The 19133-nt window shown below is 42.0% G+C and overlaps 1 protein-coding gene across 1 annotated transcript in view; it reads left to right on the forward strand.

The window, feature by feature from the left end:
* The first annotated feature begins 2328 nt into the window (after nucleotides 1-2328).
* The window catches only part of CDH26 (cadherin 26), a 48394-nt gene continuing 31589 nt past the window's right edge, over nucleotides 2329-19133 (forward strand). Inside the window, 8 exon segments of the mRNA XM_060077934.1 lie at nucleotides 2329-2376; nucleotides 10386-10537; nucleotides 12318-12483; nucleotides 12681-12792; nucleotides 14610-14638; nucleotides 14749-14921; nucleotides 16504-16601; nucleotides 16604-16763. Coding sequence (XP_059933917.1) covers nucleotides 2329-2376; nucleotides 10386-10537; nucleotides 12318-12483; nucleotides 12681-12792; nucleotides 14610-14638; nucleotides 14749-14921; nucleotides 16504-16601; nucleotides 16604-16763 — 938 coding nt within the window.

The following is a 19133-nucleotide window of genomic DNA, read 5'->3' on the forward strand; positions in this document are numbered from 1 at the left end:
AGCTCACCCCACTGGGGCTGATGCTAGACCCTCTGCCCTCGCAGCTCATCTTCCTGGGACACTGCCCTGCCCCCTGGGAAGAGTTGGGAAGCCTGCCTGACCCCATTCCCCAACTTCAGCGTGCATCAGACTTTCCAGGAGGGCTTGTTAAAAGTACTGACTGCCGGCCCTGATTCAGTGGGTCTGGGGATGGGGCCTAGGAATTTGCATCACTAACAATTTCCCAGGTCACACTGATGCTGCTGTCCAGGGACCATGGAGAAAAGCTATGTCAGTAGTTCTAAACTAGCTCTGTGGCTTTTAGACTTTAAGAAATATAATGTGAGCCCTGTAATATAAAATTTTCTAATAGCTGTGTATTTTACTACAATTCAAATGTTTTTGTTTTTTTTTTATTCTTTTCTTTTTATAAATTTATTTATTTATTTAATTTTTGGCTGCATTGGGTTTTTGTTGCTGTGCGCGGGCTTTCTCTAGTTGTGGTGAGCAGGGGCTGCTCTTTGTTAAGGTGCGCAGCTTCTCACTGCAGTGGCCTCTCCCGCTGCGGAGCATGGGCTCCAGGCGCGCAGGCTTCAGTAGTTGTGGCACGTGGACTCAGTAGTTGTGGCACCCGGGCTTAGCCGCTCCGCAGCATGTGGGACCCCCCCAGACCAGGGCCCGAACCCGTGTCCCCTGCACCGGCAGGCGGACCCCCAACCACTTCACCACCAGAGAAGTCCCTCAAATGTTTTCTAATAGCCACATTTTAAGAAGTAAAAAGAAATAATGAAATTAAATTTTAAATATGCTTTATTTATCCCAATATACCCAGTACATCTCAAATATATCATTTCAACATGTGACCAGTAAAAAAGTGACTAATGAAATCTTTTCCCTTCTTTCATACTAAGTCTTCAAAAATCAAGGGTGTGTTTTGACTGCAGCACAGCTCAATCAACTCTCACACACCAGGTGCTCAGGAACCATCTACCATCCCGTGGCTACCTTTCTGCAGTTCCAGGACCTCCCCTTGAAAACTCACAAGCTGCTCGTGCAGAAAGCCCTCCTTGCACCCCTCCTGCCTTGAACCACTTCCCCCAGCGCCTCAGTGTGAACCCACTTTCTCTAATCTAGTGCTGGCCACACTGGAATCACTCGAGGAGCTTTAAAACATCCTGATGCTGGGACCCTCCCCCTCTGCATGTTCTGATTTCAGTGGTCTGCGGTGCAGCCTGAGCAAGGAGATCACGTTAACTCTCTCCAGGTGATTCTGACACCCAGCTCTAACCGTCTGGGGAAGCTCCCCACCCCCAGCAGGACTGTTAGTGCCTAAAGACTCTACCACCCCGAACCTGACCTGGCCCCCACAGCATCAGCACCACCTGGAATGTCGTCAGAAATTCAAAATCTCCAAATCCCATCCCAACCTGCCGTGTTAGAACCAGTGTTTTAATAAGATCACCAGTGATTCCTAAGTACAGTGAAGTCTGAGAAGCACTGCCTGAAGGAAGCGACTTCTTATTCCTCTTCTGTACCCTCTACCTTGGGGTGGGCACGGAGCGGGGAGGCCCCTGTAGCTCCTGGGAAGGGAGATGGAGGTTGTGTACAGGCTACTTGACTAGAGGCTGCGTGTCGGATTCCAGCCCAGCGCTTACACCTGCTGCTCTGTAGCTGTGGGACTTGCTTCCCCTCTCGGAGCCACAACTTCCACAGCCATAAAGTGAGGGAAATGGGCACGGTCAGAAGGGTAAAATTCCGGCCAGCAAAAGCATTTTGTTTGGTTAACAGTTTTCAAAACCCAAATATATTTCTAATTTTTTTTCTTAAAAAAAAAGGAAATTTGACCTAAAATCTCAAAATTCTAGTTTCTCCTGAAAAATTAGGAGATCTGGCATCCCCAGCCCCATATTTCCTACTTTCCTGTTTGATTCTCTAATGATGGTCAATTTCCCCATTAGAATGGAAGTTCTAAGAAGGGAGAGACCCTGCCTTATTTGCTCTTATTACCCCAGAGTCAAGAATTGGCCTCTGCACATAGTAGATTCTCAATTAATTATGTTGGATGAGTGAATGAGAACAGCAAAATGTAGTGTGGGACTTCCAGAGTGCTGAGGGTTGAACTGTGTCTTCCAAAAAGATAGGCTCAGCTCCTAACCCTGGTACCAGTGAATGTGACCTTATTTGTTTATAGAGTCTTTGCAGGTGTGATCAAGTTAAGGTGAGGTTATACCACACTGGGGTGGGTCTTAGTCCAGTAACCAGCATCCTTGTATGGGGAGGGAGATTTGGACACAGAGAAAAAGACACAGACGAGAAGGCCATGGGAAGCTGGCGACAGAGATTGGAGCAATGTGTCTACAAGCCAAGAAACACCAAGGATCGCTGACACCACCAGAAGTAAGGAGAGAGGCCTGGAGCAGATTCTCCCTCAGAGCCCCCAGAATGAACCAACCCTACAGACACCTTGGTTTTGGTTCTGGCCCCCAGAACTGTAAGAGAATACATTCCTGTTGTAGTACCCAGTTTGTTGCAGCAGCCATAGGAAACTAACCCATAGGGGTTAACGTACTAGTTAGGAAGATTTGAAACAGGCTGATGAGGATTACCAGCCATGGAAGTGGGATAAGCAGAGTGTCACAGGCACAGTACACAAACCGAGTGTTCTAGCTTCACCATCTGCTTCTGTAAGAATGCTTATTATGGCTTTTTGGCTGTCCATAAGGAGAGGATGTTATTAAAAATTAAGTAACCCTAATGTATTGGCAAAAAGACAGTTCTAGTAGCACTGCTTTACCCTTGAGGATAGCAAAGGAGTCACTAAAACCTTTGAAAACTTGTGCTTGGAAGGTGGCAGGGGCGGGGGGAGCTACTTTCCTGTTCATCCCATAAGAAATCTACGAGAAAGCAGTAGCACCAGTCAAGGACTGCTGAAAACTCAAAGACAGAGCTGGAGAGGGGAAAAGGCTTTCTGTGTAGGACTCTTCTCTATTTATATCAGAATATGCTCAATTTCGCAAGATACAAATACACTCAAGAAAATCACCTTTTTATCTTCCTTGTAACGATTATTTGTGGATCTTTCTCTCAACACAGTCATCTTTACCTACTTATAACCTCTGCATCGTTGTGATTTTGTATTGTGTGTTTGGCATTTAAGATGTTTCTATGTGCTCATTAGTGTCTAAGAGTAAGCATCTTGTACATGTAATTTCAAGTAGCCATCATGTCAATGCCCTGTGGTGTGTTTATCCAAGGATACAAGTCTCAAGGCTATAACAAAAGGCTGAAAGCCCTTTACAAGTGCAGAAAATATCCATGCCATTTCCTTTTTCCATTGTGATTCTGAGTCCCCCGGAAATTCTTAGCATCTTGCCAAAGAATAAATAGCACATAGGCCTCTCAGGCATCTTACAGAACTAAAGGTCTCAGATGTAGCTTTTAGGATAATAAATGGAATATAGAGTAATAAACATAGACATGTGGTTCCTGTTTTTAAGTGGAAGGATCACAGCTGGCACAGATTTAGAGCCAGAAGTCAGGGTGATTAAGGAGCAGAGTGTTGCAGCACAGTTATAAATTATGGAGGAGCCTGTGAAAATGCTGCTTTTGAGAAAAGCCAAAAAGTTTAAAAATGTATGTTGGAGTCCCTGAAGCAGATGAGTTCAGGACTAGTAGCCTCACCGCATCCTTTGTCTCGTAGGGAGAGAGGAGAGAGCTGAACAGGAGTAGACCCGGGGCCCAGGCCAGCATCTGATGATGCCGAGGGGGACCACCGTGGTGGCTGCCGATGAGAGGGCAGCAAGTCTGCTGGGAAGGAGGCCCAAGGAGGCACATACAGCAAAGGGAGGAAAAGGGGGGTGGGAAGATGGCTGCCTGAAGCTGCCAAGACCCTAAGACGCCTGTCTGGTGAAGCAGCCTGCTCTGGACTCGGGGGCCACAGAGGGAAGAGACAGCTGGCTGGTGGCAAAGTCAAGTCGACACCGACCAGGACTTGAATCTGGGCTGCGCGGGCTCAGAGCCTGCCAGCCAGGGAAGCTCTCATATGGTGCAGAGCAGGGTGACGAGGGGGCATCCCTTCAGGACTTGCGGAGGAAGAAAGGAGTTGATCTCTGCAAGGGCTCAGCCAGGCCCCTGGTGGGTCCTCCCTCCCTGGGCTTCACTGAAGCTTCTTCTCTGGGAACAAACCCCATACTTACTCAGCATCCCCAAGCAGCGCTCTGTACCTGGCAACCAGAGGCCCCTTGAGAGACCAACGTTCCCATTGTAAGGGGTCATCTGCCTTGAGGGCTCCTCAGTGCTGCTTCTGCCTCTCTGTGGACTCCCTGAAATCTGGTTGCCCACGTCTTATTTTACAAGTAGGGGCCCTTTTAAAAATTTAATAGATTTTATTTCTTAGAGCCATTTTAGTGTTACATAAAAATAGATTGGAGAGTACAGAGTTCCTGTATACCCCCTCACTCCTACTCATCCCACAGTTCCCTCTATTATTAACATCTTGCATGAGTGGAGTACACTTGTTACAATCAGTGAGCTAATATACATTATTATTAACTAAAGCCCATAGTTTACATGGGGATTCACTCTTTGTTTTGTACATTCTATGGGTTTTGACAGTGTTTAGTGACATGTATCCACCCTGCTAGTATCATAATTTCATTGACCTAAACTTCCTCTGTGCTCCATCTATTCATCCCTTCCTCCCCTCTGAGCCCTTAGCAACCCCTGATCCTTTTACTGTCTGCATAGTTTTGCCTTTTCCAGAGTGCCATATAGTTGGAATCATACAGTCTGTAGCCTTTTCAGGTTGCCTTCTTTCACTTAGCCATGTGTACTGATGCTTCCTTCATGTCTTTACTTTTTTTTTCCCCTAATAAATTTGTTTATTTATTTTTGGCTGTGTTGGGTCTTCGTTGCTGCGCACAGGCTTTCTCTAGTTGCCGCGAGTGGGGGCTACTCTTTGTTGCGGTGCGTGGGCTTCTTACTGTTCTGGCTTCTCTTGTTGTGGAGCACGGGCTTTAGGCGCGTGGGCTTCAGTAGTTGTGGCATGTGGGCTCAGTAGTTGTGGCTCATGGGCTCTAGAGCACAGGCTCAGTAGTTGTGGTGCACGGGCTTAGTTGCTCTGCAGCATGTGGGATCTTCCTGGACCAGGGATCGAACCTGTGTCCCCTGCATTGGCAGGAGGACTCTCGACCACTGTGCCACCAGGGAAGCCCCCTCCATGTCTTTTCATTGCTGAATAATATTCCATTGGGGAATACTGTGGATGGACCACTGTTTGTTTATCCCTCCACCTACCCGAGGGCATCTTGGTTGCTTCCAAGTTTTGATGATTATGGATAAAGCTGCTTTAAACACCTGTGTGCAGGTTTTTGTGTGGACATAAATTTTCAACTCCTTTGCATAAATACCGTTGCGCAGGATTGTTGGATCATATGGTAAGAGTAAGTTTAGTTTTGTAAGAAACTGCCAAACTGTCTTCCAAAGTGGCTGCACCACTTTGCATTCCCACCATCAATGAACAAGAATTCCTATTGCTTATCTGACTTTTTAGGTGTAAAATTAATAAAGACTTCTTATGGAATTTTAAATTCCATAAGATTTTATTTATTTATTTATTTTAATGGAATAGTCATTAAAAACCTCTCCCTCACCCCCAACTTACCACTCTGGTCTGATTTCACAGAAGTGATCACCTTACTTCTATGTCTTTCCAAGCATTTTTTACTATATGCTGTCAACATACATAAGCTCAAAATTTATTACAATTCTATGAAAATTAAGGATTCAATTTAAACATTTTGACCTAGTGCAAGAACAATCATTTCTCTTCACAGTTTCTAAATCGGCCTGCACTGACACGACAGGTACATTTGTGGTACTTGGAGGAGCAGGGTCATTGTTGGCTCCCTCTGATGTGGTCACTGAGTCCTTAGCTGTTTCCTCTGCCCTAAAGGTAAATGACTAAGACAATGGTGACTCTTCCCTTAAAACCTTGGTCTTCAAGAGCTGGTCATTGGTGCTGATGCAGTCTCATGGTCCATCCCCCCAGATGAACCACTTGAAGAAGATGCTCTCAGAAGTGGACTTAAGATTGTTGCCTTTGCTTTTATATTTTTATATCTAATATTTTGTGTGTCCTTACAGCTTCACATAATCATTTGCAAAAAATATGGTAATGACAGGGTGTAACTGGCTTTCAAGGAAACAAAATGACCTGAGGATTCCCACTGGCCTCTCAGCTTTCATTGCACACAGGAACACAGGCACACACGCACGCACACCAATTTTAGCATCTGCTCAGAGCAGAACGATGGGAGGATCTTTGCAGCAGGGATCACGTGATAAACACTTGTTCTCTCAAGATGCTTCAGTTTGCTTACATCTTCAGCAGTTCCAGAGAATGCCCTTTCCTGCAAGCAAACATTAGGCAGTGCTAGGTGGTATTGTTATTTGCGAAAAACAGAATCAAGGCTTTTGTTGTGGTTCAGGCAGCCTTTTTGTTTGTTTTCACGTGTAATAGCTGTTTTGTATAAGTAGGTGATGATGCATTTCCTGAATCTCTTAGAGGCATGTTTTGGCTGAAGCAGAATGATGAACGTGGACGTGGCCCACAATCTTTCTGCTTTTGGCAGTCTTTCTGTTACGGCGCACAAATCAGGGACATAAACAAAGCCTTGTGCAATCATGACTCCTTAATCAACGGAGCCTTCACCACATTTGTTCCTTTGTCAATGGCAAATGTGTAGGTTATTGCCTTTTTCATTCCATAAATACTTCTTCAATCCAATTCACTATGAGGTGAGTTTTGCAAGACTCCAAAATCTCCCAAGAAGCTAGCAAAGCAGAAACTTTTACACCACCACACTGTGAGATTTAGAAAGACTTCTGGTTATTTCCTTACACCCAAGCCTCTGATACACAAAATAAAAGAATCACATTTATATCACCCAGCATTTTGTGTAAGCGGAATATAATTCAGGAAGAAAGTTTTTTGGTAACATGCTTTCAACACGGAACTTGAGACCTAGGAGTCATGGCATGGGCAAATCTCAAAAATCCCTTATTGCCAAATACAAAAATGATTGGTTGTCTGTAAACAATCATTTTGCAAGCTTTTATTGACCTGCTAGCCTCTATAGAATCAAAATATGCATATAAAGTCGGTTTGAAGTTTGAATGATGAGAGGAAAATGCATTTTGATTTATTGTGTTTTCACTACCATTCAGTTCAAAATATTTTCTGATTTCCCATGTGATTTCTTCTTTGACCCATACGTTATTTAGAAGTGCTTTGCTTAACTTCCAAACATTTGGGGTTGTAAATTATCTTTCTTAATGGTTTCTAGCTTAATATACTCTATATGGTTGTAATTTTTTGAAATTAGTTGAGACTTGCTTTATATCCTAGCATATGATCAACTTTGGTAAACAGTCAGTGTGCTCTTGAAATGAATGTGTATATTGCAATGTTGGATAGATGGTTTTATTTGTGGCATCAATCACATCAAGTCAATTATGTTGTTTAAATACTTGATATCTTTACTGATTACCTGTTTTTATTTGCTTGTTCTATCTGAGAGTTAAAATCTCTGCTTGCCATTTTAGTTTTGTTAATCTTATCTGCTTATATTTTGAGGCTATGTTATCAGGTGCATGCAGACTTAGAATTGCTATGTCATATCTTCCTCATAGATTGAGCCTTTTATGATTTTTAAATGTCCCCATTGATGACTAGTAAGACTTCTTGCCTTAAGGTTTTGTATCTGTAGCTAGATAACTAGATGAGATTCTTTTGGATAGTCTTTGAAAATCAGCCTATCTATCTATCTATCTATCTATCTATCTATCTTCAAAGACTAACCAAAAGAAGATAATATATACAGAAGGTCATATATAGAGAGGATATATATATATATATATATGTATATATCCTTTTACTTTCAACTTTTTCGTATTCTTACATTTAAGGTATATCTCCTTATAAGAAGCACATAGTTATGTTTTTGTCTGACTAGTTTTGTTTTTTAATTAAAACATTTAGTATTTTACATTTAAAATTAAAAAGCTACAGAATAGTTCCATTACCATTAAAAGATTTACCATTAAAAGCTACAGAATAGTTCCATTACCCCTGAAATTTCTTTATGCTTCTCCTTTATAATCAAACCCTCCCCTAACCCTTAACCCCTGGAAGCCACTGATCTGTTCTCTGTCCCTATATTTTTACCTTGTTTAGAAGGTAAAATGGAATCACACGGAATGTCACTTTTTAATAAATTTATTTATTTATTTATTTTTATTTATTTTTGGCTGTATTGGGTCTTCATTGCTGTGCACGGGCTTTCTCTAGTTGCGGTGAGCGGGGGCTTCTCATTGTGGTGGCTTCTCTTGTTGCAGAGCACGGGCTCTAGGCGTGCAGGTTTCAGTAGTTGTGGCATGCAGGCTCAGTAGTTGTGGTGCATGGGCTTAGTTGCTCCGTGGCATGTGGGATCTTCCTGGACCAGGGATTGAACCCGTGTTCCCTGCATTGGCAGGCGGATTCTTAACCACTGCACCACCAGGGAAGGAAATGTCACTTTTTAAATCTGGATTTTTCACTTGGCATAATGCATCTGATATTCATCCATATTGTTGCATGCAGCAATAGTTTTTATGTTTGTTTTGTTTTGCTGATTAGTATTTCTTTTACAGATGTACCATAATTTACCAACTCATCATTTGATGGACACTTGAGTACTTTCTAATTTTTGGCAAAATTTTCACAAAGCTGCTAAAAGCATACAGATTTTCATGTGAACATAAGTTTATATTTCTTTTGGGTAAATATCTAGGAGTAGGCTTGTTGGATCACATGAAAAGCATATGTTAACATTATCAGAAACTCCTAAGCTATTTTTCAGAATGACTGAGCTATTTTGCATTCTCACTAACAATATGTAAGAATTCCAATTGCTCTGCATCTTTGTCAGGTTTTTTATTTTAGCCATTCTAATAGTTGTGTAGAAGTATCGCATTGGGGTTTTAATTTGGATTTCTCTAATGACAAATGATGCATTATTTGCCATCTGTATAGCTTCTTTGGAAAAGTGTCTGATCAAGTCCTTTGCCTATTTTTAACATATGAAAATCAATTTTAAATTTACTACATAAAACTAATTGTATTTCTATATACCAGCTATGAATAATTGGAAATCAATATTTTTAAAACAATATCATTTACAACATCACCAAACAAATGAGGTGCTTCAGTATAAATTTAAAATACTTAGGTATAAATCTAAAATATGTGCAGGATGTGTTTACTCAAAACTTTTATAAAACACTGATGAAAGAAATCAAAGATGACTTAATTGAATGAAAAGATGTAGTATGTTTATGGATTGAAAGATTGACTATTAAGATGACAATTCTCTCAAATTTAAATTCAGTGCAAGCCTATTTAAAAGATTAGCAGAATTTTTATAGACATCCATAAGCTGATCCCAAGATTTATATGGGAAGGCAATCAACTTTTGGTTTTATTGACATTTTTGATTTTGCTGTTTTCAATCTTATTGATATATGCTTTTATCTTTATTACTTCCTTTTTTCTGTTTAAGATTAATTTGCTCCTTTTTTTAAGTTTCTTAAGAAACTAATGATAGAAGCTTAAATTATTAATTTGAGACCTTCTAAAAGGAAAGACTTCTCAAATGCATGTTTGAGATGAATTGACCTTCTTTATTCAAGTACACAAGTAACAGCAGTGACCGTTTAAGAACCCACTGTATGTCAATGGCTGTCATAGTTTTATTTATTTATTTATCTATCTATCTATCTATCTATCTATCTATCTATCTATCTATTTATCTATCTATCTGTCTATCACACCACACGGCTTTCAGGATCTTAGTTCCCTGACCAGGGATCGAACCAAGGCCCATGGCAGTGAAAGCGCCGAGTCCTAACCACTGGGGCACCAGGGAATTCCCAGTCCTCGTTACTTTAAATGTTCACTTCCCAAAAGCTTTTAAGTGTCTGCTCTCTGTGATGTTTCACCAATATTCATTAGTGTGTTCATTTCTCATCAGAAGACTGATAGGATGTAGGAACTGAGACTTATAACAACTTGCCTATGTTGACGCAAGTGGAGAAATTGAGATTTGAACCTAATAATAACAAATGAAGTATTTTTTCAAGTCAGTGCATTGATTTGTTCTACAGATGCTGGTTGAGCACCTGGTCTGTGCCAGCACTGTGCTCAATCCCTGGGGCCACAGGGTGAATGAGAGCCTGTGATCCCTGCCCTCAGGAACTTTCAGTCTATGGAGGATACAGATGCAGGACACAATTACACCAACAGGTGTGGGGTTAGTGTCATCTAATCAATGGTTTGTACAACATTAATGTGGTTCTCTGCTTCCTAGGTTTATTTTGATATTGCGAATCGCTTAACGGGACAAATTGTAGATAAGTCCTTGATTTTCAACATCAGGATCAGCGATGTGAACGATCATGCACCCCAGTTCCCTGAGAAGGAATTTAACATCAGTGTGAAGGAGAACTACACTGCAGGTATGCACGGTGGGGCCTCGGGGCTTCCTGTCCTCTCTGTTCCATGAAGGTTTTCCTGCTTGCATAGTGACAGGGCACTTGGTCCTAGCTGTCTTCAAGGAGACTTTTCCTGTTCACATCCCAAAGGTTGCAGAGTGTGGATTAGAGCAAAATGCTTTGAGGTCTGCAAGCCTCATTTTGTATTGGCAATGAACTGATGTGAAAATTGTCAGTTGGAAGAGCTGATACATAAATATCAATCTAAAATAAAGCCAAATGAATGAGGGAAGAAGCAGCAGAGGTGGGTGGTAGGATCCTGAATATCTCTGCGAATTTCTCGTCTGTAAAATGGCAGCAAAATGACATCTAAAATTTCTGAGCTATGAATCTGTGAGTCTTTAAATCCAAACCACCCTCACTAAAATGTGCATCTATTTTAATAACACAAAAGCATTATTTATTTTGCAAAACAGTCTCTAGGAAATTTGGAAAATTCCAAGAAACAAAAAGATTGAAATGGAAAGCATCTCTAATACTACCAATTAGAGGTAAGTACAATTAATGTTTTAGTTTATATTCTTTCAATATTTTTCTTTGCATTTTATATGTGTGTATGTATATACCCATGGTATATTATATTTATATATGTGTATATATTCACAGATTTATATATATAATTACAAATGTGTATTCATATATCTACATGCTTTTTTTCATCCTTATGGTAGTACAAAATGTATATGTGGGGCTTCCCTGGTGGCGCAGTGATTGAGAGTCCACCTGCCGATGCAGGGGACACGGGTTCGTGCCCCTGTCCGGGAGGATCCTACATGCTGCGGAGCGGCTGGGCCCGTGAGCCATGGCCACTGAGCCTGCGCAACTGGAGCCTGTGCTCCGCAACGGGAGAGGCCACAACAGTGAGAGGCCCGCGTACCAAAAAAAAAAAAAAAAAAAAAGTATATGTGTATATATCAAATATTTATAAATATATGGGCATGCTTTTTTATATGTGCATATTTATGAATTTTCTCTTTAAAAATGCAATTTTGCTGTTTGTAACCTAACAGTATTCTCCTACAGCATCCTGTTGTGTCATATTTTATTTTATGGTATGCTTTAAGGTTTTTAACCAAACTTTTTGCCACCTTTTGCTATTTTTATAAAACATGCTTCAGTGAACATATCTGAGCTAAATGTGTGTGCCATTCAAGTATTTACTAAGCAGAAATTCAGACAGGTAGAATTGTTGGTTCAAACTGCACACACAACTTAAGTGTTGCAGTTTATCCGTCTCCCAGCAACATATGAGACGGCTCAGTGTACTGTTCATCTCTGATTATTAAGTGCTTGAACACACGATAGCTTTCTTGGCCATTTTTATTTCTTTTATCAGTTGCTTGTTCTTTTCTTTGTCCATTTCTGCTGGTGCGATTGTCACTTTTCTACATATATATTAACAATGTCTACATCTCTATGTGCCAATATGTATTTCAAATATGTTTTCCTGGTTTATCATTTCCTTTTAAATTTCGCTTATAGTTTTTTTGCCACACTTTTAAAAATCGATTTACCAGTTTTGTCCTTTAAGCCTGCTACATTTGCAGTCATGACTAGAAAGTGCTTCTTGACCTTATGACTATTTATCCCTTTTTATTTTGTCCAGTATGTCTACAGCTTGACTTTGTATTTAAGTATTTAATCCACTCTGGCGTATGCCTCAATGCCATTTAGCAAAGAATCATCCTCCTACTGGTTTGATAGGCTGCCTTTGGCCGACAGTAACAATTTAAAAAATTCTTTCCAAGTCAACCTATTTTTCAGATGTTAACAGTGGATTTGGATCAAGAAAATACTCCAAATTCTCATGTCCTTTACTTCCTTGTTTCCCAAACACCGTTACTGAGAGAAAGTGCTTTCTGGATTGACCGTATTAGTGGAGAAATACAACTGTCAGGATGCTTAGATTATGAGGTTATGCACACTTTATTGTTTTGGAAAAATGAAATGGGTTCTCGCTCTCTGAGCCCCAGACTTAGGGTTTCTGTTTGCAGTGAGAAACCCTCTGTGCCTAGACTGGCTACTGAAATTGCTAAAATGGACTATTTCTGTATTAATGTTCCCCTTTCCTGTGTCTGAAGGGCTTGACTTTCCTTTTCCTCTCCACTTAGACTGCTCCTCGGCTTGCATTACTAATCAGAGCGGAGGATTGTGGAGGACCACCGTTGTCATCCACGGCCATGGTTCACAAACGTGTGCAAGACGGCTACAACCACATGCCACGTTCAGCCGGGACTGTGTAAGGCGCCTGCGTGGCCTCGGCTTCTAAGTCCCCAGATGGATGACCTCCACATCCTAGGCTTGGTTTTGCTGAGGGAATTCCCCATATCACCCAAGATATGTGCAATGCTCCAAAATAATGTAAATTAGAATCAAGATGTCAACTCTATTGATAGAGAACCAGTTAATAACAGTCACGTGAGCTTACATCTTTACTATTTTGTGCCAGAAACTATGTTCAGAGCATTTACATGGATCCTTAGGTTCTTACTGGTTGGAGCTGCTGCGTGATTTCCATTCTGCAGGTAAGAGAACCGAGGCTCGGGGAGAATGGAGGATTCCTGCTCCATCCACATCAGGGGTTCTCAGTTTCCATACTGTTGACATTTGGGGCTGGAGGAAGGGTACGGGGTAGGGGAGGAGAGGCTGTCCAGTGAGTTGTAGGTTGCTGAGCAGCATCCCTGACCTCTGCCCACTAGATGCCAGTAGCACCCCCAGTTGTGACAACTGAAAATATCTGCAGACCTTGCAGAACTGGCCCTGGGTGAGAAGTCTGGGCCTGAGCTTTGCACACAATGTTCAGAGCTCTGAAACAGGAAAGATGGGTAGGTGGGTTCGGGCCTGGCTTTTCCAAGCTCACCTGATTTGTATATATTGGGTTCCACACAGGATTTCACATGCTACTAGGTCCTCAGGCTTGAAGAAAGTGTTGGCACCCACTGTTCCCATCAGTTTGGAAACACCATACCACTTAAAATACGGAAGATTGCTAAGAGAGAAAGTAAAAACCAGTCATGATCTACTTTCAGTTTCTTAATTTTTCATTCTTCCATATGAACTTTTTTTTTTTTTTTGCGGTACGCGGGCCTCTCACTGTTGTGGACTCTCCCGTTGCGGAGCACAGGCTCTGGTCGCACAGGCTCAGCGGCCATGGCTCACGGGCTTAGCCGCTCCGCGGTATGTGGGATCTTTCCGGACTGGGGCACGAACCCGTGTCTCCTGCATCGGCAGGCAGACTCTCAACCACTGTGCCACCAGGGAAGCCCCATATGAACTTTTAAAAGGAAAATGTCCATTGTATTTGTGTCCTTCTCCTGACCTCTCTCAAGGAGGCCTTTCCTGATGACCTGGTTAAATCCCCAACCTGACCCCTGCAACATACACACACTCAGTTCTCAGCTCCCTGGTGATGGGATTTTTGCTGTCTTGTTCACAGCATCTAAATCAGGATCTGGTACACAGTAGCCTTTGTTGAATAAATAAATGCTACAATTATTTTTTTAAACTGTCATTTAAAAAAATTAATTGTATAGACCAAAGTTGAAATGTTTTCAGTGAAAGCACCTCACCTAACAGTATATAATAACTGAAACATATTTATTATGTTTGAGTCTTGCTTCAAAATCCTTCTCTGGCTTAGTAAAAAGCTGTGCTCCCAAAAGTAGGACTGGAAAAAATATACGCTGTTATTTTGATGTGCTCATCTAGAGAAATTATCTTGTCACCAAAAGTGTTGAATAAGGAGCTATTTGAAAGATCTATTATATGTTAGAAAAATGATCATCTTAATTGAAATAATCATAAGAGCTCTATTTTAGGAGAAGATTTAGATTTTTTTTAGGCAGCATAAACTAAGGTATGTATTATTATTTTAAAAATTCTTTTAAAAGTAGTGCATCACGTTGATTTGAAGGGTACTTTTAACGTTACTCAGCTATTCAGTTATTCAGACACCAAGTCACAGGGAGCAGGGAGAAGATGTTTGTTACTGATGCTTGTTCTGCTGTAACAGGCAGAGTTTCAGATCCTTAGAGGTCAAGTTCAATCACAAGAGGATATCCAGGTGGTTGTCTCCAAGGCCTATGTTTTCTTTCTTCTTTCTTTTTTTCCTTTTTCAATTGCGTTTCTTTTCCTCCATGACACTGAAATGATGATTGCTTCTGTCAGTATAACATTTAGATGGCGGAAGGCTGAGCCAGCCAGGGCATGTTATGTCTTGAGGTCCAAGATGGTGATTCGCCATTTACGTCAGCATGGAGAGTGAAGTTCAATATATTAAATGGCAATGAAGAGGGACATTTTGACATTTTGACGGATCCTGAGACCCATGAAGGGATTTTCAATGTAATCAAGGTACATGCATCCCCGCAGGTAGCTGTAGATGTTGAGGCCCTTTCTGTAGGATTCCTGACAATGAAATAGGCGCCAACAGTGGTGATGATCCGTGTGTTCCGACCCCCATGGCCAGTGAGGAAGGCAGGGCTGCACAATGATTTCTGCCATGGACCCTCAGCCCTTTTGCCTTCATGGCTTCTCCCACCAAAATTATACATATCAATATTAAAGATTTTTTTTAATTCTTTAATTAATTTATTTTTGGCTGCACTTGGTCTTCATTGCTGTGCATGGGCTTTCTCTAGTTGCGGTGAGCAGGGGCTACTCTTCGTTGCGGTGAGTAGGCTTCTCATTGCGGCAGCTTCTCCTGTTGCAGAGCATGGGCTCTAGGCGCGGGCTGCAGTAGTTGTGGCACGCAGGCTCAGTAGTTGTGGCATGCGGGCTCTAGAGCGCAGGCTCAGTAGTTGTGGTGCACAGGCTTAGTTGCTCCGCGGCATGTGGGATCTTCCTGGACCAGGACTCAAATGCATGTCCCCTGCATTGGCAGGTGGACTCCTAACCACTGTGCCACTAGGGAAGTCCCTTAAAGATTATTTTTGATATGACTAATTACTCCAACATTAAATTTTTTTTGTTTTAGGCAAAATTAAATAGATTTATATAGTCCCTAACATTTTTTTCTCCTGTTGTGATAAAAGCACTTAAAGTATTTTCTCTAACCCTATGAGTTCATTGTTTTTCCTCCTGGGTTTGAAAGAAATTAGAACATTTGCACGGACCTGTAAAAATATTGTGGGCTCCTGGCAGTTTGCCTACTGTGACTAGTGGAGAGTTGGCCCTGCTGTAAAGTATTATTGTCTCATTTACTGATAAGGAAACCGAAGCCCAGAGAGGTTGGGTTGTTTTCAGGAAGTCACACAGCTGGAATAGCGGTTCAAACTGGGGCAGTCTGATTCCAGTGCCTGTAGTCTTAATTGCTCTCAGTAGACCCTAGAAGGACCAGTGCCTCTGGGGCAGTGCAAGTGAGTCAACCTGGGGGTCAGTTTCAAAGGCAGATCTGAGTTAGTAGGTCTGGGCTGGGGCCTGTTTCTGCCTGTCAGTGTAACAAGCTCCCAGGTGATGCCGACGGGCCACATCCACCCTGTGAATAGCAAGGCTCTGTGGATTCTCTACACCAGATGCCTGGGGCTGAATTTCCCAAATATTCCGAGTCTTTCAATCCTTTTAAGTCACTGACCACTTTGTACCCTGAATAGCTATGATCATTAATATCTATATTTCCCTAAGCTCCCCTAATTTTTTTGCAGTAGAGTTGTCACATTAATGTTTTATTAGGTTATGGTTTTTGTTGCATTTTTCATTACCCTCTAATGGATGGTGGCTCTTTTCAACCAGGAGCAGGGAGGGGAAAAAAAGAACTCCATAAGTGATCTGAAAATGGGCTGACGACTGTCTTTTGATCGTTATCAAAGATGACGTAAATAATAAATGAAGCACAAAAGCCACAGGCGCTGGGTTGGCAGTGACATGCGTGCTGAGCAGGCTTCGTCTGGCCAGCAGAGCTGCAGGTGCTAATGCCATCTTCTCTCTGCGGCGGCCGCCTTTGGACTGTGAGACTCAGCCAGTGCGGAGCCTGGTCGTGGCCATGGAGAACGAGGAGCCGTTCTTCTCCTGTGAAGGGGGGCAACTGCAGAGGCCCCACAGGCTGTGGCCAGCACCACTGCGAGTGTGCGGGTGGCCAGCGTCAATGACCCGGCCGCCTTCCTCCCCGGGACCTTCATCATCAGTGAAGGCGACGGCGCTGGGCCTGGGACTCAGGTGGGCATTTTTAATGCTACTGATCCCGGACAGAACTGCCAGCTGGATAAGGTGGGGAGACAGGAGCGGGATGGGTGGTGGGTTATGCAGAATGAGCCACATGCCCCAGAGGATTTCTGTTGGAAATTAGCTCCTTTCATGTGCTCCTGAGGACGACTCCATTCCAGTTATGAGAATACCAGAAGCCACCCAGAACACACTTCCCCAGGTTCAATGCCTTCTTGTTTCTATAGCAGTCTCTGACCCCCAAAGGTGGAATCCACTTGTCCATTTCCTTTGCATTTAGCACAAAATTCTTTTACAGTTTTTTCTTGTATTAAAAGAATTTGTTATGTATTTCTAGTTCCCCTTTATCAAAGGTTGTAAACTGGCAGCCCTCTGGCTTCTGGGCAACAGAAGTGTTTTCTTTTTCACTCTGGTAAAATGTATGTAAAGTTTACCACTATCAACATTTTCAGGTGTGTAGTTCGGGAACATTAAGTACATTCATATTGTACTTCACAGTGTACCCTCACCACTGTCCATCTGCAAAGTCTTTCCATCCGTCCCTTTTCATCTTCCTAAACTAAAACTCTGCCCCCAGTAAGCAATAACTTCCCGTTCCCCCCACCCCCAGGACCTGGCACTACATTCAACTTTCTGTCTCTATGAATGTGACTGCTCTAATTATGTCATATAAATGGGATCACACAGGACTTGTCCTTTTGTGACTGACATATTTCACTTAGCATAATGTCCTCAAGGTTTACCCATGTTCTAGCATGTGCCCCAGAATTTCCTTCCTTTTAAAGCTGAGTAATATTCCATTATATGTATATACCACACTTTTTATCTATTCATCCCTTGATGGACACTTGGGTTGCTTAGTGTTTTGTTTTTAAAAACAAAGTTTCGATAATCCCCAAGAAGGTGGCAGAGTGGGAAGCACCAGGAATCTCTCTCCCCATCCAGACAGTTGTGCTGGCAGAATCTGTCTGATGTACCTATTTTGGAACTCAGGAATCTGTTGAAGGCTTGCACCTTCCAGGGGAAGGCAGACTGTAAACTGTGGTTAATTTTTGTCCATTTCAACTCTTAGCACAGTACCTTCCCCAGCGGCTACCCTTCCCCACCTCCAGCCCCACGGAAGGCAGCTGTGAACGTGTCTCTGGAATCGCGCACACTGCTTGTGGGAGCCGGGGTGGGCAAAAAATTAACAGAAGTTAATTCCCTTCTTATCAGTAATTACTTTATATATAGAAAGATTAAGCTCGCCAGTCAAAGGACAGATTGGTAGAATGGATAAAAACACATGATCTGACTCTATGTTGTCTTCAAGAGGCTTTCTTGAGATCCAAAGACACTAACAGGTAACCTAACACCATATACAAAAACTAACTCAAAATGGAGCAAGGACCTAAATGTAAGACCTAAAATAAGACAACTCTTAGAAGAAAACATAGGACAGAAGCTTCACAACACTGATTTGGCAAAAATGATTTCTTGGATATGACACCAACGGCCCAGATAACGAAAGAAAAGACAGTCAAACCCGACTCCATGAAAATGGAAACGTTCTGTGCAGCAACAGACGCTACCACAGAGCGCAAAGCCAGAATGGGAGAGAATACTGGCAAATCGTATGTCTGATAGGGGATTAATACCTAGAAAATACAGAGAACTTCTAAAACTCAACAAGAACAAGAACCACAAAACCCGTGATTCAAAAATGGGCAAAAAGCTTGAATGGACGTGTCTCAGAAGAAGATACACAAGTGGCCGATAAACACATGAAAGATGCTCAACATCACGAATCATCAGGGAAATGCAAATCAAAACGACAGCGAGCTACCACTTCATACCCAGGAGAATGGCTACCATAAGAAAAACAGAAAACAACTGTTGGGGAGAATGTGAAGCAGTTGATACCCTTGTGTACCACTGATGAGAATGTAAAATGGTACAGCCTCTGTGAAAAACAGTAGGGCAGTTCCTCAAAAATTAAAAATAGAATTATCATATGATCCAGCAATTCCACTTCTGGGTATATACCCAAAAGAACTGAAAACAGGGTCTCAAAGAGTTATTTGTACATCCACACTGATAGCAGCATTATTCACAATAGTTAAAATGTGGAAGCAACCCAAGGGTCCACTGGTGGATGAATGGTTAAGCAAAATGTTCTCTATACGTGCAATGGAGTATTATTCAGCCTTAAAAAGGAAGGGAATTCTGCAACCTGCTACAATATGGATGAACCTTAAGGATATTGTGCTAAGTGAAATGTGCCCATCACAGAAAGACAAATTCTGTGTGATTCCACTTATAGGAGGTATTTGGAGTAGTCAAAAGTCATAAAGACAGAAAATATAATGCCAATTTCTAGGGGCTGGCAGGAGGGGAATGGAGAGTTATTGTTTAATAAGTACAGA

This window comes from Mesoplodon densirostris, chromosome 16 (assembly GCF_025265405.1).
Source record: "Mesoplodon densirostris isolate mMesDen1 chromosome 16, mMesDen1 primary haplotype, whole genome shotgun sequence".
NCBI classification, from domain to species: domain Eukaryota; kingdom Metazoa; phylum Chordata; class Mammalia; order Artiodactyla; family Ziphiidae; genus Mesoplodon; species Mesoplodon densirostris.